We start from the raw sequence: 21,431 nt of genomic DNA on the forward strand, positions 1-21,431 counted from the left end.
CTTGGAACAATATTTTGAGATATATGAAATCTTTGTTAGATCATCTAATCTTCTGCTGGCTGCTTATTTTTCTAGGAATAGTATGAAATCCGAGTGCGTGTTGATAAATCATTCTGGGTAGAATGCATCCAATCCCTCTAACAGAGCCCCTTAAATGATATGCAAGTCTTTTTGGCTGTCTCAGTTTTGAAGAATTAGCTATAGAATTTACATCCAATTATGAAGAATATTATGACCTTGTAATGTGAATAAAAATGGCAATTTTTGCGATATGAAGATGTGAATCTTATGCAAACGAAATTACGAGGTTTTTCTTTAAAGCATCTTCTGCTGGCTATCATTCTATAATAATCTCTCTTGATGATTTCAACAAAAGAAACACGTTAATGGTGAAGATCACTACAATTACACTGATGTACAGGAATGTGGAAAGAGAGATTACATGGTGTGAATCAGAGGCCTTGGAGCTGGCAACATGTTTACAGAGAAGGCGCAAACAGATTGTAGCTGAGGTTGATGCCTATCATAATGAAAGTTCAGTCCGTCAAATTCTGATAATCATACAATATTGTTGGTCTGTTGGAATTCAACCATATAGTGTTAGATTAGATAACCATTACATTAGAAATTAGGGATAAGAACTAAGAAAAGAGATTGGGGGAAAATGATACTCCGTAGCAGATAGTAATGTTGATGCAATTAAATCTGGTCAATGATGTTTACAATCACAGTTTAGAGTGGCTGGACACTTGACCAAAGTTCGCAACATAAATAGGTAAATTCAAACATGCATAAATTTCATCTTTTTTCTTATCTTTCTACTGTGTTCTATTTATAACATTTCTCGTAACTAATTGACTAAAATGCCCCTTCCCATAAACATGTTTCATTACATACAAGTATAATGTACATTGCCATTTTACGAACACAAGTACTTTATTTTCTTCTATGAACTCAACTTTGAAAGGTGAAATGTTGTACATATTCTAAAAAATACTCCATAGTTCCATCTTCCATGAACTGCAAGGAAAAGCATCAATACAGCACAGCCTGTCCATGCGTGAAATGACCGACATTTCCTATATATATCACATAAGTCCGATCTATTGTTCACTCAACAAGTTCTTCTCTTCCTCCTCAATTCTACTTAGCCACTTGAAGCCAAGATCACATCCTGCATTAGCAGCAATCTGGAACTGTTCTTTTGCCAGTTCTATTGGGTTAACCTTTGAGTTCACAGAATTTGTTTTTCCAGCCTTTCGTTTCTTCAAGTTGAATTTTGTTATGGACTCTGGAACTGTGTGACCTGCAGTACCATAATAAGAGATACTATCAAACTTTATGCTGCATTTACTGACGACGGCAGAAAAACTCCAAAAAAAATAAACAACCCAGCCCATCTCTAGCATTTACAGGAGAACCAAGGAAGACAGGCTGATGAAGTGCTGCTCATTTGGCAAAGGAGAAGCCAAGGAGTTCAATCATCCTAATACTTGTATCAAAAGATCACAAGCTAGATTCGTTCACAAAGAGCCAAGTAATTTTGGCAAAGGTAAGAGGAAACCAAAGGAGTTGCATTCCTCCCAACACTGAAGGGGTCACACATTCATACATAAACATATGCAACCCTTGGTTTCTATACGAAAGTCTATTATTTTAGGTGGACCTGCGACTGTTTCTAATTTTATCATTACATTTATGGGCAAAGTTCAACTTAAAAAGAAAACACACACACACACACTATTAAAATGGAGAGTATATGCCATGACAAGAAGAAAACTTAATCATCAAGAGCAGACCTCTGAGGAGAAGAGATCCGTATGCTACAGCTGCACCAGCATGTCCCTGCAAGTACAGAGGCAAGGTGATTTAAACTCTGTTAAAAATACTAAAGACAATTTCCCTTTCTCATTTAGTGTCCCCTTATTTCTATCTGCTGTTGCTTTTTGGACTTCAAAAACTACCAGCCAGTCAACAAAGCATAAGCATGAGTATACTTGAACTAAAGTGGAACATCTGCGAAGGATCATGGTCATGGAGAACCTTTGGTGCTAGTAAATCTTGTCAAAGAAACTTAACAAGCCAAAGTTGATGGAGCTATTATACCATATATGAACCAAACAAAGTATAGTCAGAGTCCTTGCATCTAATCATAACATTACAGTTCATTGTATGACCCAACTCTTGTTTCAGAAAGTTAATACAGTTATACAAACAAGTCTTAACCCACTATAACTCTATAAGCCTTTCAACACATCTAACATTCACAAATCACTAGGGAGCTAGCATGCAGAAACATTAAGGAAGCTCCTATGAGATCAACTTTGACTGTTAGCAGGAATGAACAGTTCAAAAGCAAAACCATCTTTTAACTTACAAACTGAACAATTACAGACATCTAAAAATATTTACATAAGAAACTGCTACCAACACAGATGCTTACCACTAACTTCTTAATTAGACTCGATAAATTTCTCTGATATGACTTTGCAGATTTACTAATATACTTACTGCAGCAACCCTAATCCTCTAAGCACCATATATCCACTTCCAAATAGAAATGAGCAGCAAAATCAGCTTCACTTACCTTCTCTGCTGCTCTGTGAAAACACCACATAGCAGATCCCATGTCTTGCCTCACACAGTCCCCTGATAGGTACACAGCACCTAAAAGATAAAGAGCGCCTGGATGCAACTGAGACACAGCATACTGCCATAAGACCTTTGAATAAATTTTATCCATTGAACACAGTAAATGAATAGAAATACCTGTTCGGCTGCCTTCTCCAGATAATAAAATGCTTGCTGAGATGATTGAACATAGTCATTCTGCCAAAAATGAAAAAATACTTCAACATCAGGGTAAATATATATTATCTATTTTAAATCTTCTTTTATCATCTCGGTTTTAAACCTAAGATGTTTAAATGAACGGGAAAACTTGACAATAGCACAGCAATTGTAACATCAAAAGCCACAATATGATACGAACACTTGATGAGCCAACCTCAATTCTTAAGCGGCCACCTAATTCATACAGTGCATCAGAATTTCCCATATCAGCAGCTTCCACCAGCAAAGCAGCTCCTCTGATAGAGAAAATTTTTCAAAACTGATCACTCATTGTAAAATTAACAATTCTATCTTATACCATTCAATAATTCATACTGTATCTAACAAAGGACTGAAGTTTAGAACAATTGTGGAGGTTGACTATAAGTAACTATATTAAGGAATGATAAACTAACTCAGCAAGAAATGAAAAAGAAACAACAGCAAGCACAATGCGAGTCCTTTGCTTACTGACTATACTCACACAGTAGTCAGACTCTCTTTTATCATAGATGAAGCTAAGTACTTCAAAAGAATAGTTATTTTTTTTTTCTTTTTTTGCAATAACTCTTCAAAAGCAATCAAAGTTCGAATGCTGCTTGCTCAACATCATAATAAAACTCACACTGCTTTACATGCTCCTGGGACGTGATATTTAAGGTGTAGCTTGGACAACCAATAGCGTGCATTGGTATTTGAATTATCAACTTCTAAAGCCAACTCAAAATTCTCCTTAGCACCCTGGTAACATTATAATGGGCAGCAACAATTAGATCAGATTGAAGCATTTGCATATCAAACCAATACAATTCATCACAATGCATGCCTAGTTAAAAATGAGTATTATCAATGCAAACTAATTCGAGTTTATTAGCAAGAGCTCATGGAGTAATTGAGACACGGAAAAGGTTTAGGGATTTATTTTAAAGTTTCGGAACTCATTTAAGTGAGTTGCGTTTGACTAAACACAATCATATACAAGCATCAATATATGCAACAGTAAATAGGAGACCGAAAAGGGCAAGTGAAACTGAAAAAACAAGCACTCACCCTAAGAAGAGGAATGAGACGCTTGTCATTAAGTTCACAATAATCAATTACTCTATCAACTTCCTTCATAGCACTCCACCCTTTTGCTATAAACTCCATGGCTTTCTTGTTTCTGCTGTGCAATCCTCTCTGTTTCATTCAATACCATATGTTAGGACAAAGATAAACTGAAAGCACAATGCAACTTTGCAAGATAACTTACCAATTGATTAAACCCAGAAAGCCTTGAGTTCAATCGAACAGTCTCCTTCAACAAAATTGACCTCAGCATCTTCCTAAAAAGGGTAAAAAAAAATAAAAAATAAAAATAAAATAAAATAAAAAACAAAAACAAGAAAGCACATCAGAATAGCACAACCCAGAAATCAAAAACACAAAATTGTCAATTTGCTAACACTGCCAACAATTTCTCGTTGATAAAGGAAAAGGGTATTCGTGCAATCACGGAACGAAAGACGAGCAAGTACAAAAGATTAAAACTTTTGATTCAGGACTTTTATCAAACACCTGGTAGGCAAATGTTTGATGATAATAAACACAGTCTCAATGTCAATCCAGCAACTCAAATCTTCCAAATGTAATTTTGTCCAGATTATATGAAAAACTATTCCAATTTGAAGATTATAATAGCAGAACAGTTAACTTTTTCGAAGAAAAAAACTTGGAACAAACAACGTAGAGCTAGAAGAAAGGTACCTTCAGAAATGCTGATGACTGATAATAATATGCGAAAGTGTTTAGGAGGAGAAATCAAATATGTCAAATGCAGTAATTTAATTAGCTGAGAAGAACAAAGGATAGAAGGAGATAAGTCAATCAACCATAGATTAACTGAGAAATTATTAAAATAAAAGAAAATAAAATTGATACATGTTTTGGCATAGTTTTTAAAATTTTAGCCATTTTAAGAAATTTGATAATCCTTTTAGAAAAACAAAAATAAACCATCTAATGCATACTAATACAAAATAACAAAGTACGGTGTAACTCTTAAAATATTGATGGATTAACCCTTGTAATGTTGATTGAGTAACTCTTATAATATTGATAATTTAATCTTATGTATTCATGTAATACTGAACAAATAACCCAAATAACTTGAATGAAGTAACCCTCTTATGACCTCCTCATATGACCCAAAGAGTCACCGAACACATTCAATTTGTGTTTTTGAAAAAAATGCCAAAAATTGAACTGATATCGTTTTTTATTTTAGAAATTTTTTCTCTTTTTTTGACTCAAAAATTAAAATTGCCAAGATGTTTTTCATGGTCCTTAATACCCTTTGGGTCCAATATGGGGGTGAAACCATTCAAGTTGCCTTTAAGCATCCAATTTACCCGTTTATAACTTGCACTGATTTCATAAACTCAATCCCTATCACGGACATTTATGACAACATAAAATGGAAATATAAGGTTTCAAACGACATTATATGACCTCGAGATGTATCCCTAATTATCTCGAGCTTTTTCGACATAGGTTCCCGAAACCTCCAAAATTGCTCAAAAAGCGTGAATAATAGTCTTCAATTTTTGAAATTTTGGACTTTTTTTGGCCCAAAAATTAAAATTGCCGAGGTGCTTACCATGGTCCCTAATACCCTTCGGGAGTCCAATTATGGGGGTGAAACCATTCAAGATGCCTTTAAGCATCCAATTTACCCGTTTACAACTAACACTTGTTTCATAAACTCAAGCCTTATCAAGGATATTTATGACAACATAAAATGGTCATATAAGGTTTCAAACACCATTATATGCCCCCGAGATGTATCCCCTAGTATCTCGAGCTTTTTCGACATCGGGTCCCGAAACCTCCAAAATTGCTCAAAAAGTGTGGATAATAGTCTTCAATTTTTGAAATTTTGGACTTTTTTTGGCCCAAAATTTAAAATTCCCGAGTTGCTTACCATGGTCGCTAATACCCATCGGGAGTCCAATTATGGGGGATGAAACCATTCAAGATGCCCATCCAATTTACCCGTTTATAACTTGAACCTATTTCATAATCTCAAGCCTTATCACGGACATTTATGACAACATAAAATGGTCATAAAAGGTTTCAAACGACATTATATGACCCGGAGATGTAACCCCTAGTATCTCGAGCTTTTTCGACATCGGGTCCCGAAACCTCAAAAATTGCTCTAAAAGCGTAGATAATAACCTTCAATTTTTGAACTTTTAGACTTTTTTGGGCCCGAAAATTAAAATTGCCGAGTTGCTTACCATGATCGCTAATATCCTTCGGGAGTCCAATTATCGGGGTGAAACCATTCAAGATGCTTTTAAGCATCCAATTTACCCGTTTACAACTTGCACCGATTTCATAAACTCAAGCCCTATCACGGAAATTTATGACAACATAAAATGGTCATATAAGGATTCAAACGACATCATATGACCCCGAGATGTATCCCCTACTATCTCGAGCTTTTTCGACATAGGATCCCGAAACCTCTAATATTGCTCAAAAAGCTTAGATAAATAACCTTCAATTTTTGAAATTTTGGACTTTTTTTACGCCGAAAATTAAAAACGCTGAGATGCTTACTATGGTCCCTAATACCCTTTGACAGTCTAATTGTGGGGGTGAAACCATTCAAGATGCCTTTGAGCATCCAATTTATCCGTTTACAACTTGTAACAATTTCATAAACTCAAGCCCTATCAAGGACACGTATGACAACATAAAATGATCATACATATAAGGTTTAAAGCGGAATTATATGACCCCAAGATATATCCCCTGGTATCTCGAGCTTTTTCAACATCGGGTTTCGAAACCTCCAAAATTGCTCTAAAAGCTAGATAATAGCCTTCAATTTTTGAAATTTTGGACTTTTTTTGGCCCAAAAATTAAAATTGAAAGATTCTTACCATGGTCGCTAATATCCTTCGGGAGTCCAATTATGGGGGTGAAACAATTCAAGATCCCTTTAAGCATCCAATTTACTCGTTTACAACTTGTACCGATTTCATAAACTCAAGCCCTATCAAGGACACATATGACAACATAAAATGGTCATATAAGGTTTCAAACAACATTATATGACCCCGAGATGTATCCCCTAGTATCTTGAACTTTTTTGACATCGGGTTCCAAAACCTCCAAAATTGCTCAAAAAGCGTGGATAATAGTCTTCAAATTTTGAAATTTTGGACTCTTTTTGGCCCGAAAATTAAAATTGCCGAGATTCTTAACATGGTCCCTAATATCCTTCGGGAGTCTAATTAAGGGAGTGAAACCATTCAAGAGCATCCAATTTACCCGTTTACAACTTGCACCAATTTCATAAACTCAAGCCCTATCACAGACATTTATCACAACATAAAATGGTCATACAAGGTTTCAAACGACATTATATGACCCCGAGATGTATCCCCTAGTATCTCGAACTTTTTCGACATCGGGTCCCGAAACCTCCAAAATTGCTCAAAAATCGTGGATAATAGCCTTCAATTTTTGAAATTTTGGGTTTTTTTTTGCCCGAAAATAATAATTGCCGAGATGCTTACCATGGTCCCTAGTACCCTTCGGGAGACCAGTTATGGGGGTGAAACCATTCAAGTTGCCTTAAAGCATCCAATTTACCCGTTTACAACTTGCATCAATTTCATAAACTCAAGCCTATCACGGACATTTATGACAACATAAAATGGTCATGTAAGGATTCAAACGGCATCATATGACCACGAGATGTATACCCTAGTATCTCAAGCTTTTCCGACATAGGGTCCTGAAACCTCCAATATTGCTCAAAAAGCGTTGATAAATAACCTTCAATTTTTGAAATTTTGGACTATTTTTGGCCCGAAACTTAAAATTGCCGAGATGTTTACCATGGCCCCTAATACCGTTTAGGAGTCTAGTTGTGGGGGTGAAACCATTCAAGATGCCTTTAAGCATCCAATTTTCCTGTTTACAACTTGCACCGATTTCATAAACTCAAGCCCTATCACGGGCATATATTTATGACAACATAAAATGGTCATATAAGGTTTCAAACAGCATTATATGACCCCGAGATGTATCCCCTAGTATTTGAGCTTTTTCGACATTGGGTCCCAAAACCTCCAAAATTGCTCAAAAAACGTGGATAATAGCCTTTCAATTTTTTAAATTTTGGACTTTTTTTGGCCCGAAAATTAAAATTGCCGAGATGCTTACCATGGTCCCTAATACACTTCGAGAGTCCAATTATGGGACTGAAACCATTCAAGTTGCCTTTAAGCATCCAATCTACCCGTTTACAATGCAATGATTTCATAAACCCAAGCCCTATCACGGACATTTATGACAACATAAAATGGTCATCTATGGTTTCTAACGGCATTATATGACCCTGAGATGTATCCCCTAGTATCTCAAGCTTTTTCGACATCGGGTCCCGAAACCTCCAAAATTGCTCAAAAAATGTGGATAATAGCCTTCAATTTTTGAAAATTTGGACTTTTTTGGCCCGAAAATAAAAATTGCTGAGATATTTACCGTGGTCCCTAATATCCTTCGGGAATTCAATTGGGTGGGTGAAACCATTCAAGTTGCCTTTAAGCATCCAATTTACCTGTTTACACCTTGCACCGATTTCATAAACTCAAGCCCTATCACGGACATTTATGACAACATAAAATGGTCAAATATGGTTTCTAACGGCATTGTATGACCCCGAGATGTATCCCCTAATATCTTAAGCTTTTTCGACATCGGGTCCCGAAATCTCCAAAATTGCTCAAAAAACGTGGATAATAGCCTTCAATTTTTGAAATTTTGGACTTTTTTGGCCCGAAAATAAAAATTGCTGAGATATTTACCATGGTCCCTTATACCCTTCAGGAATCCAATTGGGTGGATGAAACCATTCAAGTTGCCTTTAAGCATCCAATTTACCTGTTTACAATTTGCACCTATTTCATAAACTCAAGCCCTACCACGGACATTGGTGCCAACATATAATGGTCATATAAGGTTTCAAACGGCATCATATGACCCCGAGATGTATCCTCTAGTATCTCGAGCTTTTTGACATCGGGTCCCGAAACCTCCAAAATTGCTCAAAAAATGTGGATAATGGCCTTTAATTTTTGAAATTTTGGACTTTTTTTGGCCCTAAAATAAAAATTGTAGAGATATATACCATGGTCCTTAATACCCTTCGGGAATCCAATTAGGTAAGTGAATCCTTTCAAGTTGCCTTTAAGCATCCAATTTATCCGCTAACAACTTGCATCGATTTCATAAACTCAAGCCCTACCACGGACATTTATGACTACATATAATGGTCATATAAGAGCAACTCCAATGGTTGTAGATAGGGATTTGCTTGCAATTTCAATAATTCCCTAGCTACTAGCTTGACCATTGGAGCTTGAAAACTCAATTAGCTTGAGAATTAAACTTTCCAAACTAAAATGCTTATTGTACCAATTAAGCTCTTTCAATGTATTTTCTATCCAATAACTACTACTAAGTTAATAGCTAGCCATTAAAGCTAAAATTAGCTAAAAAGCTTATGTGGCATGGCAAGCTAATTGTCAAATTAGCTTGTCATTGCAGATTTGCAGTTGCTTTAAGGTTTCAAATGACATTATATAACCACGAGATGTATCCCCAAATATTTCAAGACTTTTTTGACATCGGGTCCCAAAACCTCCAAAATTCCTTAAAAAGCATGGATAATAGCCTTCAATTTTGAAATTTTGGACTTTTTTTGGTTCGGAAATAAAAATTGTCGAGATGTTTACCATGGTGCTCAATATCTTTTGGGAGTCCAATAAGGTGGGTGAAACCATTCAATTTGCCTCTAAGGATACAATTTACCCGTTTACAACTTGCACCGATTTTATAAACTCAAGTCTACACCACCGAGATTTATGACAACATATGATGATCATATATGGTTTTATGACATCACATGACCCACACGTGCAAAATCAATGTTGGAAAACCAAAGTCAAACACCCGAAATCGGGTTAAGGTTTTATTTCGCAAAAAAGAAAAGGGTAGTTTTAGGTGTGCTTTCACAAGAAAATTTTTATAAGGTGTTTTTTTATTTTTTATTTTTTTTTGACAAAAAAAAGGTGGTTTTTTTTTTGCAATTTTTCCAAAAATCAATTATGATAAATGATGATTAGTGTAAAAAAAAAATCTTCTAAAAAAAATAATTAGTCTAAAAAAAAATCTTCTAAAAAAGATAATTAGTGTAAAAAACCCGATTTGTAGTGAATGAAAAATCCAGTAACCCGTACCCGACTAAAAGAAAAGGTCTTAAGAATGAACGAAGCCTCCCTATATAATCTCCCAAAACAGAGGTTTCGAAACTTCCTCCATTAAATTAAAGCTTCAATCTTTCAATCTTAAATAATCTCTTTTTTTCTCTCCCTAAATTTTAATTACCGAAGATTATACTTTGATCAAATTTGATTGGTATTTTCGGGTTTCGTTTCCCCAAATTTATTGATTTAATTAGGGTTAGGGTTTGGGAGAAATTAAACAATGGCTGCCGTCGAACAAATTACTGAGGGCGTAAACAACTTGAGCGTTGTCGATTCTGGAAAGAAGAATCGAATTCAAGTTTCCAACACCAAAAAACCCCTTTTCTTCTACGTTAATCTCGCCAAGGTAATTTTTTTCTCCTTCACAACTTTTTGGTTTATTTTTTTTTTAATTTTTTTTTTGATTTTTGATGATGTTTTTGCAGAGGTATATGCAACAACACAATGAGGTTGAGCTTTCTGCTTTGGGAATGGGTAATTTTCCCTCTTTCTATAATTTTTTATTTTTTTTCCTGGCAAATTTTATGTAGCTGGATTTCTATGTTGTATTGATTGTAAATTGTAATGTATTGCATTTTGTAATTGATTGTGATTTGTATTAGAGGATGTAATTCTTGGGGTTGTTTAAAATTGTGTTAAATTGATATAATTAGGGCTTAATTCTTCTGCAAAATACATTATGTTGAGTGAAAGCGAAAGAAATTAGCTCAAAATACTTGCTTTAGATTTAGATATCACTTTTTTGGTAGTCCTTAAAATGTTATGATGGTGCACTGATGCTAGCTTATGGATATGTGAAATTTAATTATTCTTTGTTATAATCCTTGGTATGAATCTTCTGAATTAGATTGGGTTCTTTGTAAATCAGTATGATGCTCTTCTTAATGTCTCTTCTTTCCTGCAGAAGTGTTATCGTACCTTATTAATCTATGCTCTGTACCAGTCCTAAGTCAATTGCTATCTTTGTGTTTATTGTACCAAATTTCTTTCAGAAATTGGAAATTCTTGGTATGAAGACTCAAATGAATTGTATTTTCAGTCTTCTGTTGGAAATGTCATCAGTAAAAATTTATGTTTTCAAGGCGCTTGGCTGATTTGATATGTAAAGTTCTCTACTGATGAATGCCCTCATCTATAAAGTGACTGGCCTTCATGGTCCATTGTTTGCCTTGAGAGTTGGGATATTGTTTTGATTGGTAGCGAATGGAGCGAGCTTTTTTTTTTCCTTTCTGATTTGGTGCTGCAGTTAACCATGAATATATATTGCTCTTGTTTTCATGAATTTTCTTTGTGATCTTGTGATGTTTGAGATGGTTTACCTCTTAGCTGCTGCAGGAAACTGCTTATACTGACGTGGTTTCCTTTCTACTAGATATGTAGTTTGGTTGTCACCATATTTTTGTTTGGGAAGGGTTGGGGCCTTGGTGGGTGGTTGGGTGGAACAATGTTTTTTATGTACAAAGATCATGTTCTCCTCTTTGTTAGTTCATGCAGTCATTGACTGACTCATTGTGTAGCTTTTTCTAGTAATGTGATGGTTATATAGTTCAGGCTAGTGAGCTTGCCTTATCATTGGCTAGGGTGCTAGTCTTACAAAACTGTTTTGATTGAATTTTTATATCTGATTTTTGTGTTCCCTCGTTGGTGTTTGTTGCTTTTACTTATATTTCCTTTTTTTTTTTTTGAATAAAATTTGCAGCTATTGCTACAGTTGTAAGTGTTGCAGAAATTCTCAAAAATGGTGGGCTGGCTGTTGAGAAGAGTAAGAACTTTCTTTTATTTAGAGCTGATGTATAATACACATGTTTGAGCTCATGATAATCTAGATTGGTTTAATTTTGTAGAGATCATGACATCTACTGTTGATATAAAGGATGATTCAAGAGGTCGGCCAGTCCAGAAGGCAAAGGTATGCCTTGTTTTTGCTAGCTCTATTTTCTATGAACTATATTCCTTTAATATGCGTTGTTGTACATGAACTCTATTTTTTTTTGTGAACTAAGGGCCTGTTTCACCTAACTCCTTTCGTCTGCTTAGTGCCCCCTTTTAAATTTAAACATATCTAAACATAATTGGGCTCCTATTGTTATTTATTTTTCGCTTAGAACTGAATATGATAACCATTATTTAATTCATGAAACTCATTTATTGAGACGAAAAGAAATAGGCCTAATTGCAGCTTGCACTCTGATTTTCTGATGATTGTGGGTCTCTATTTTTCAGATAGAGATCTTACTGGAGAAGTCAGCGGACTTCGACGAAATCATGGCAGCTGCTGCTGAGGAAGCCGAGGTTGCTGCTGTTGAAGAGCAGAGTTGAAGCAGAAATTTTCTTGTTTTATAGGGATTTGTTTTGGTAGTAACCAAGATTTTTAAGTAGTTGTGTTCTTTCATTATATATGTCTAGGAATTTTATTTTTCAAGTGAGCATGTTGTCAAGTATTTTTCCCCCATTAGTGTAGGTTCTTAGAAAAGCTGTGATCCTGAAATCTGTTGGTCATGTCAGAATACTCTAAATTCAGTTGCCTGGATGTAATCTTTTTCTTGGGTCAATGAGATTGTGGGACATAATTTCTGTTTCTATATTTCAGATGTTGTTGCCTGGCATCTTATTATAGTGAAATGGATGGAGCTTGTTGATCTGTGTTTCTGATTACTATAATCTTTTTGCTATTATCAAACAGAAAGACAGAACTGCTGCAGCCTTGAATCATACATTCAGGTCATTAGATACCGAAAATTGATATGCTTTACCATTCTAACCGTAGCTGAATGGCTCACCCCAGCTGCCATTGTTGCATATATATATATGTATAGACCATTGTTGTTTCTGCACACTTCAGTAACATAGCATTATACTAAACACTTGATCAAAATCTTTCAACATATAACTCAAATTCCAGTCCTATTTCAAAATTTTCAATAGAATGTTTCATAATTATACAAATCGGCGTGCATTGGTTCACAAATTAAGAGTATAGAGTACCATGAAACCCTCTGTCCTAGTCCTCCTAGAGTGTATATAATACGGAGTACTAGTTTTGCATCAAAACAAACACTCTTTTGCCATCTCAAAAGCCAGAGAGGATTTTCAAATGTCAGAATTGCTGGCTCCTTGCCAATTGAAGATTAGCAGAAATATACAGCAAATCCGGTGTTGAAGAAGCTCTAATACTCCCATCATGTACTCAAACAACCTCAATACCAGAGTTACATTAACAAGCTGAATTAACGTATGATTATCCGTTGGCAATCTATATTCCTGCAGCAGGGAGACGACCCGTGACAAACAGCCTGCCTTTTTTTGTAGCTTCTCATCATCTCATGGCATTAGCTACATCCTCTACAAAAACCTTATTTTGCATATCCAATCTTAGTTCGATTTGGCCCCTTTACATGGCATTAAAAATCTTAGGAATCTATTTTCACTTTGCAGGACAACGTATTATTTGTCCACTCCCCCCTGATTCAAAAATGTTGAAGACAAAGATTATTGTAAATTGGATCGAATTGCTCGATTTAATCCCTCTACGTTAGAATGAGAGGTTTAATTCCATCTTCCAAAGCATATGGTTTACAGGTTCAAAGAACACTCTATATCTATAAGACTTTTGGATGGATGTCAATGTCTAGATAATTTTTCATAGGGGGTTTGTTTAAGTGTAGGAAAAGGCAACCAGAAAATGTACAGCTCAATTCACTCAATAATACACTCGTCTCTTCATTTTTGATTGAAAACCACGAGTTTTTATATGATTGACTAGTTGTCATATATGGTTTTAATCACCCAAATGGCCTCATTGGGGTCTTGAGAGATTCATGGAAACATCTTGTCCTTTTTGCTTTTAGGGTCTAAAATAATTGAAAATGTCTATTATTGAAGGCTATAACCATACTGTTGAACCAATTTCGGGAATTTTTTCTAAAATTGATGTTGATGTAGGGGGTGTTTTCCGAGTCATACAAGCTGGTTTGAAACCATAACAAGCCTACTAAAGTATTAATAGATTTAGAGTCCTGAATGAAATTTGAATGAATTATTTGAGTTTGGTCCAAAAGTTGCAAGCGATGCTACCAATCTCCAACAGTGATAATTTAATAGGGCATTAGTGCATTACCAGACTACCTATCTTATAGGCAAGATGATTTCTAACATTTTGAAGTATTGGCTCCTTACAATAGAAGATTCCACATCTTGTGCCGTTTCCCAATTTGCCAGTATCTTAAGCTCTATCTTTTAGGAGAAAGCACAGGAGAGAGCGAAAATTAACAAACAAACTAAAGTAATAATTGCCCAAGTTGCCAAAACTTTGATGTCTCATACTACAAAATATGTATGAAATTACACTCAAGAGTAGGAACCTAATGAGATAACTTTGTGGCTAGAAAAGATCAATCAGCTCTAAGATTATTTTGACTTTGATTTTGATTTGGATGTGAATGTTGATCCTTTCTTTGTCGCTCCTTTGTACGGTGATTTCTTGAAAGATTTTTTCTTTGCGTCCAACTTACTTGAGGATGATCCCTTGTCTCGTTTATTCTTCTGCTGCTTCTTCTCATTCTGCAAATTAATGTTTCTAACAGCCTGTAACATATATCAAAAACCAAGTCAATACTAATGCTTAGTTAAATGACGTATCCTACTTAGCCTTCATTACGAATTCATAACATACCTTGTTGACATTAAGTGAGTCATGAGAATGCTTTGACATAAGCTTGTTCAAAATCTTATCAGTTTGTTCTCTTTCCTGTGAGCCCATACCCTTTCCTTGCGCGACAGGCAGAAACTGAAAGAACAGCCAAATTAGGCAAAATGAGCCAATGACATAATGAGGGCATAAGTTAAAGAAATTTGAAAAGAGAATATTAACAATTTGAACTACGGAGACACAAACCTTCCTATGTTTCCCTTTGCTTTTTAAAGGCTTTTCTCCAGGTAACTTTTTGTCAAATTTTCCGATACTAGCAGTGGATGTTGCTGCTGCACCAGCAATCTCCTCCAGTTCATTCTTGGTGAGTTTCTTTGGAGCAGCCTGACTTCCACTTATGGGCAATGATGTAGCAGCTAGTTGAACATGGCTGGGAAAAAATTCACTATAAGCATCTTCTTTTTAAAGGTAATAAAGATAAGATGCACCTTGCAAATAGTGTCACGCAAAAACCATAATTCCAAAGGTGGTGAGGAGGTAAAGATTTCACTTAAAGAAAGAAATTGCCAAGCTGTTCTACAATAGAAAGAGCATACACTTTACAAATAAACCCATAGTATTCTCTGCAAGGCAACAATGTAATAAAACGTATATACTGAGCTAAGCTCAGCAATGAGAATTCCAATAGTCTGCATATGTTGCAATCTGTTCAAGACTCAAGGAAAAAAGACAGAAACATGAATTTGTTTTTAAATTTTTTTTTTAACATGAAATAAGATGTCTGATCAATCACAAAGTTCAAGCAGACACTTTTTATATACTGTCAGAACATAAACCCTGCTCCGCAAAAGTAAGTAGGAACTAACTTGGCCAATGTTGAGGGTTTCAACCATTTATAGTCCAACCAAGTAACATTAATTTATGGAATACACACACCAACTAAAAAGAAATGGAGAAAAAGAATAAAAGATCAACTGTAATACTTGGATTCATTCCAGTAAACTTGTCATTTTAAAAGGAAAAAAAAATATATTAAAGGAGCATAACATGACAAGTGAGATGAATATCATTAAACAACCGACGAAGAAATTAAATAAATACAGAAAGCAGGATTTCAGATATGCAAGGAAAACAACTCTTTTGTTAAGTTGACAAGATTCATAATTCAAATAATAATTAATGGCTGGAATTAAACAGTTATTGAAATCAACACAATGTAACAATAAACATGTTTTAAATAAAGAGATACATTAAAAGCAACCCAAAAGGAGTTGAGGGGGCAATTTTAACCAAAAACCTCAAAGAGACATATCAAAATGTAACAATCACACGGCACATTAAAAACATGAGGAAAATTCTATTGCAACTGAAACCAAATGGGATAAAAATCAGATGAGGTGTCTTAAATGATTAGACATCTTTTATTCAGAGCTGGTCAAAGATGGCAATGTGTAATAAACACCATTCCAAGACCCCACCTACAGTCCTACACAGGACTGAACTGAGAAAAATAGACTAACTCATACTCCAAATAAGAAAAGGAAAAAGTGGACTACTATCCATATATAACCGCAAAACATAGGTCTTTTATAAGCTTGGATAAATTTTTGGTGGATAATTAAGGAGTATCAACACAAATAACTTGCAGCACATAAATTAGACTTTGTGTCTTTAATTCAGTGAATTAGATAAGGTTAGTATTACTCATCTTTTGCAAGGAATCATCAAGGATGTAGCAGTCTCCTAAGAAGCCATTATGTTCACGGGCTTATGCAAGTGTTGTAACTAAAATAAATGGTTAATGCTGCTGCTTGACAGGAATAGCATATGATTATGGCCAAAAATCATATTTTCGTGAGTGGGAGTAGATTTCAGAAGAATACTTTTGAACATTTGCCTACAGAGTGACTTCCACAACCCCCACCACTCACATCTAGATGGATCTTGTTTCCCAGGAAGGAAACAGACACAGCAAGTATAAGATCAAAGGAATGTACCTTGGCAGGGCACCACTCTTTGCTGCTTCTTTAAGATTCTTCACACGATTTTTCTGGTTATTATCTACACGTTGCTTCTTCTCAGCTTTTCGCTTTGCAAAAGGATCCACTCCAGGCTCTGCAATTAGACAAGACACATCAATGGTCACAGAACATACAGATCCTCAAGACATCCAAATAATAATTGCATGTTTCACATCAGTTGTAAGTTTGTAACAGACACTTTAATGAATACAATAAAAGCATATCCATAAAAACTACAACATCAGCAGGCTTGCTATATACCATCATTTGGCTTGGCATCAATGATGGGTATGTCATCTGCATCATTTGCACGATCATACCCATAAGTACGCTTCCAATCACCAGTCCTTTCATCGTATGCAATTTTGTCTTTCTTGCGCTTCTTTATACCTGAAACAATGTTGCAGATCAAGGTAAATTAAGTGATGCTAAGTCATGAAAGAATCCCAATGGCTTAGTGATAAAGAAACTCTTTTAGTTTACCCTTCTTCTGTGCAAACGCCTCCCACTTTGTTGGAGGCTTTGGTCTTGGGAGCTGAATAAGAAAATAATACATACTTTAGTCAGAGTATAATATAACATTCGAACTGCAGTTTATACCAATCACATACATTAGCAAAATAAAAGAATGATGTTATTGTTCTTGGTAACTTCAGTGTTTTGTCTACTTGATAGTTGATAGTTATAAAGGTTGCAGCCATGTTTTATCCTCAAGTTTTAACAAATATAAAGCTCTTGAAGGTCATAATATGGCCACTTCTCATAAAACCAAGAGCAACAACTTAACTCGTGGTTGACAAAACCAGTAAATTAATTTGCTATCTTGTAGTTCACAGATAAAACAAAAAATTAATTACAAGATATAGCACTCAGTACTAATAATATAAGCTCATACACAAGCAATGAGTCCATCTTCAATATTCAAAAACTCGATATAGAATAGACACCTAATAAGACCTATGCCCAAATAAGCTATGCTCATATAATCAACACCAAATAAGACCAGGAACATTAAAAATCCCTCAAAATATCGTTAATCACAAGTCCAAGATAGGGTATTTACATGTTTCTGCCTGGGAAGTCTAGTAGTTGGTGGTGGCAAAGTGACAATGGGACCATCCCTATCTTCATTCGCAGGCAAGGTGAAAAGGGCATCTGCAATTGCTTGTGCTAATTCTGTTCCCTTCTCCAGGCATTGTTTCACCAATTCTTCCCTTCATTTTACAGAAAACTATTAGTTTTTCTGTCCAACATTCTCAACAAATACCTAATAAGCTTAAAAGGGGCGAGATTTGATTTTCCACAATATCAAATTCAACAAATTCACAAGTTTATTTCAACAAATTGAACAAAAACAGAAGCACAAACAATCTCAATGTAAGAAAAACTAACAAATTTATACATGGGTATACTATATAATATAGATTTCTCAGGATTCCAGTATGAATATCAGCAAAACCCCACAAGTTTAATTCAAAAAAATTGATCAAAAACTGAATAATAAACAACTCCAATAAATAGAAATTAATAAACTTGAACATGGGTTCATACAAAAATGCAAATTTCTAACAATATTCAAATCAATTTCAGAATATAACAAATAAAAATCTTACCTTGAAGAAGGAATAGAAGGGAAATGATGATTAGGGTTAAAAGCTAAAAGATTTCCCAAATCAATTTGAAATCCGTTCTGGGTTTCAATCTCCGACATATTTTCTCTCTCTTCTAAAATTTGGAAGCTCAAAAAATGGCGGAAGTGAGCTTCTGTTTTACTCTTTCTTGACTTCAAAAAAACCAAGCCCTAAAAACGAAAACAGGGGAAGGGTAAAAGGGGGCAAATAAAACGGCGTCGTGTCAAAGAAATAAAACCTAAAACGTTGTCGTATTATAACCCCACCAAACAAAAAACCTTCCTATAAATTCTTACTCATGTTTTCGTTCTCTTAAACCCTTACCCCATTTTGCGCATTTGGAGAAAAACCCTAGCCCCCAATTTTCTCTCTCTTCCTCCTTCGGTCAATCTTCAGCCACCATGGTAACTTTTTCCCTCTTTCAATTTCTGGGTTTTTTAGGGTTTTGATTATTAGGGGTTAATTATATGATTATGTTCATGATTTAAGAATTAATCTTTTGTTTTTTTCTGGATTTTTGTGAATTTTTTGCAGACAGGGGAAATTGTAAACCCGAAAGCATACCCATTGGCAGATGCCCAATTGACAATTACAATCATGGACCTTGTTCAGCAAGCTGCTAATTACAAGCAGCTTAAGAAGGGTGCTAATGAAGGTTTAATTTTTTCTTGAGTTTTAATTAATTGGGTTTTAGGGTTTTTGATTAATCATGGTTTTTTAGGTTTGTCGGTTTTTCTAATTTTGTTGAATATTTGAAATTGCAGCAACTAAAACTTTGAACAGAGGTATTGCTGAATTTGTAGTCATGGCTGCTGATACTGAGCCCTTGGAGATTCTTCTCCATCTCCCTTTGTTGGCTGAGGATAAGGTATACCTAATAGAGTATATGATTGAACATTATCATTTTGTATATGCTTGAATGTTTTTAATGCTTTATTAGTTTATTTTGAGAAAATGTGAAATGTGTTTGTGTGAAATGAATCTTACACGGTTTTCTTAACAATGTTATGTGGGGAAGTTCAATAAATTATGTTGCGGCGGCGGGTGTTAGTTTAGTGGCACTTGAGATGTTGAATTTGTTGGCTATAGTGAGGTGGGGGTTAGTTGTTTGATTTGATTTGTTTTGCATTATGCTGGCTAAAACTGTGTTGTGAGTTGACTTGTCTTGTAAATTGTAATTATATCAGAATTTGACATATCTGTAGTGCTTATAAAGGTTTACCATTGTGATGAGGCATTGTGAGATCAGCAAGAGGAATAGAGCTTCTTCTTGCTATAGTGTATGTAGTGGCCTGTATCTCTTAATGTTAGAATGAAGTAGATTACTTCGTTGCATAGTAAATACTGGATTGATGTGATTATGCAACTTGGTAGATTGTTGTGGACGATTGGGGGTATAAAAAGTTAACACTTGAATCAGAACATGCTAATTATGTAGTATGTAAACACTTCAGGAGCCTGAGCATGTTAGAATCAAGCAAAGCTGTTACTTTGAAAATTTACCTGTGGAGTTACCCTGTGAATGATGTCTTGCTCTTGTAACTTCTGTGTTTTGTGTACTTGTTTTTTAATTAATGAGTATCTAGGTATCATCCCTTCAATGTAGTGTATACTTCCAACTGTATAGCTTACTGTATCAAGTTTTTCGGGATCGCATATGAAGATTTACAGTGTAACAAAATTTCTCTGTGAATTTGCACTTCTCCTGGCCTTTTGTTACGTGCTGCTGCTATTTTCTATTGAAAAAATCTGCTATGTTGAATTTAGCTTTGCAAATTGATTTATATGCCTTTTGATTGATTCCTTACCTTGCTTCTTATTTGCAGAATGTTCCCTACGTGTTTGTGCCCTCAAAATCAGCCCTCGGCCGTGCATGTGGTGTTACAAGACCAGTTATTGCTTGCTCAGTGACCTCCAACGAAGGAAGTCAATTGAAATCACAAATCCAACAACTCAAGGTTAGCTCTTCATTCGATTACCATCTGCTACTAGTGCTGATTGCTTACAGTCAATTTGAATGTGTTTCCTGATATCTACTGTTGTATACAAATGCAGGATGCAATTGAGAAGCTTTTGATTTGAGAAGTAGTAGCTAAATGCCTGTTCGGAGTGATAGGCCTCTTGGATTGTAAACGTGTGCTCCTTGGAGGCTTTGACTGATGAAGTTGTGCCACTAGGGGAAGAGTCTATTTTTTTTCTTTCTTTTTTGGTAATTTTCGTAATGGATCACTGTTTTTGTGTCGAATTTAGAACTTTGAATTCTGATGTGAGCTAAATCAAATTAATAGTTGGTAATCTATAAAAACTTGTTGACTTTACTTACTGTTTTATTCATATTGTTGGATCACTTTTTTGTTTGTTTTCTAGATCAAAATTTTATTGAATCAAGTTGTTTCTTTCTAATTGACTGCCTAAACCCAATGAATCTCTTAATCTAATGTCCCAACTTCTGTCACTTTGCCATTTAAACTTCTGTTGCCGATTTGCTGTTAATTTTGTGGCTATGTAAAGAATGGTCCTAGATCGAAAGAGAGAATTTTTACTGCGCTAAAAGCCTCATGATAACTCATGGGAGGTAGAAAAAGACACTGGAAAGAAATTCACCCCCAAATTTGTTTCGCATGTAGCAGATATCTCACTCTTTTGTAGGCATGTAACAGCACCAAAGCTTCTCAATTAAAGGGGTGCAAACATGGGTTGCATAATATAATGTTCTTCCTTTGTTCTGGGTTCGACTGATGCTTTGGTAAAGAATGAACACAAACACGACATGTGTTGTGGCGTTGTATTTCTTGTGCATCATATATGTACCACTGAATAATCACTGATTGGTAATGGAATATGCTTTTCATGTCATTGGTGACTAACGACTACAATATACTTCGTAGAAGTCTATTTTTAGAAGTCTAATTCGGACAAAATGGTAGACAATGTCCTATGAATTAGGAACAATATTACAAGACATCAATTG

General features: G+C 35.2%; 4 protein-coding genes across 4 annotated transcripts; 2 read left to right on the plus strand and 2 right to left on the minus strand.

The window, feature by feature from the left end:
* Positions 1-665: 665 nt before the first annotated feature.
* LOC145611938 (uncharacterized) lies at positions 666-4,747 on the minus strand. The gene is made up of 9 exons (XM_081667321.1): positions 4,579-4,747; positions 4,085-4,157; positions 3,883-4,011; positions 3,458-3,573; positions 3,008-3,089; positions 2,770-2,829; positions 2,588-2,695; positions 1,800-1,845; positions 666-1,306 (listed from the first exon to the last, which is right to left on the minus strand). The coding sequence occupies exons 2-9, from the start codon at positions 4,151-4,153 to the stop codon at positions 1,104-1,106; spliced, it is 813 nt and encodes a 270-aa protein (XP_081523447.1). The 5' UTR covers positions 4,154-4,157; positions 4,579-4,747; the 3' UTR covers positions 666-1,103.
* Positions 4,748-10,239: 5,492 nt separating this feature from the next.
* On the plus strand, positions 10,240-12,799 carry LOC145610400 (uncharacterized protein At2g34160-like). Its single transcript, XM_081665744.1, has 5 exons — positions 10,240-10,506; positions 10,586-10,634; positions 11,860-11,922; positions 12,005-12,069; positions 12,384-12,799. Exons 1-5 carry the CDS (start codon positions 10,381-10,383, stop codon positions 12,477-12,479), a joined length of 399 nt encoding a protein of 132 aa, XP_081521870.1. The 5' UTR covers positions 10,240-10,380; the 3' UTR covers positions 12,480-12,799.
* Positions 12,800-14,425: 1,626 nt separating this feature from the next.
* LOC145611642 (ribosome biogenesis regulatory protein homolog) lies at positions 14,426-18,617 on the minus strand. Its single transcript, XM_081666987.1, has 8 exons — positions 18,443-18,617; positions 17,893-18,043; positions 17,313-17,364; positions 17,091-17,219; positions 16,806-16,923; positions 15,055-15,238; positions 14,833-14,946; positions 14,426-14,744 (listed from the first exon to the last, which is right to left on the minus strand). Exons 1-8 carry the CDS (start codon positions 18,538-18,540, stop codon positions 14,568-14,570), a joined length of 1,023 nt encoding a protein of 340 aa, XP_081523113.1. The 5' UTR covers positions 18,541-18,617; the 3' UTR covers positions 14,426-14,567.
* A 135-nt stretch (positions 18,618-18,752) lies between these two features.
* LOC145611618 (uncharacterized) lies at positions 18,753-20,790 on the plus strand. The gene is made up of 5 exons (XM_081666958.1): positions 18,753-18,864; positions 18,995-19,115; positions 19,225-19,328; positions 20,287-20,418; positions 20,516-20,790. Exons 1-5 carry the CDS (start codon positions 18,862-18,864, stop codon positions 20,540-20,542), a joined length of 387 nt encoding a protein of 128 aa, XP_081523084.1. The 5' UTR covers positions 18,753-18,861; the 3' UTR covers positions 20,543-20,790.
* Positions 20,791-21,431: the final 641 nt, after the last annotated feature.

The sequence above is a fragment of the Chenopodium album genome, chromosome 24 (assembly GCF_948465745.1).
Source record: "Chenopodium album chromosome 24, dcCheAlbu1.1, whole genome shotgun sequence".
In the NCBI taxonomy this organism is placed as follows: Eukaryota; Viridiplantae; Streptophyta; class Magnoliopsida; order Caryophyllales; family Amaranthaceae; genus Chenopodium; species Chenopodium album.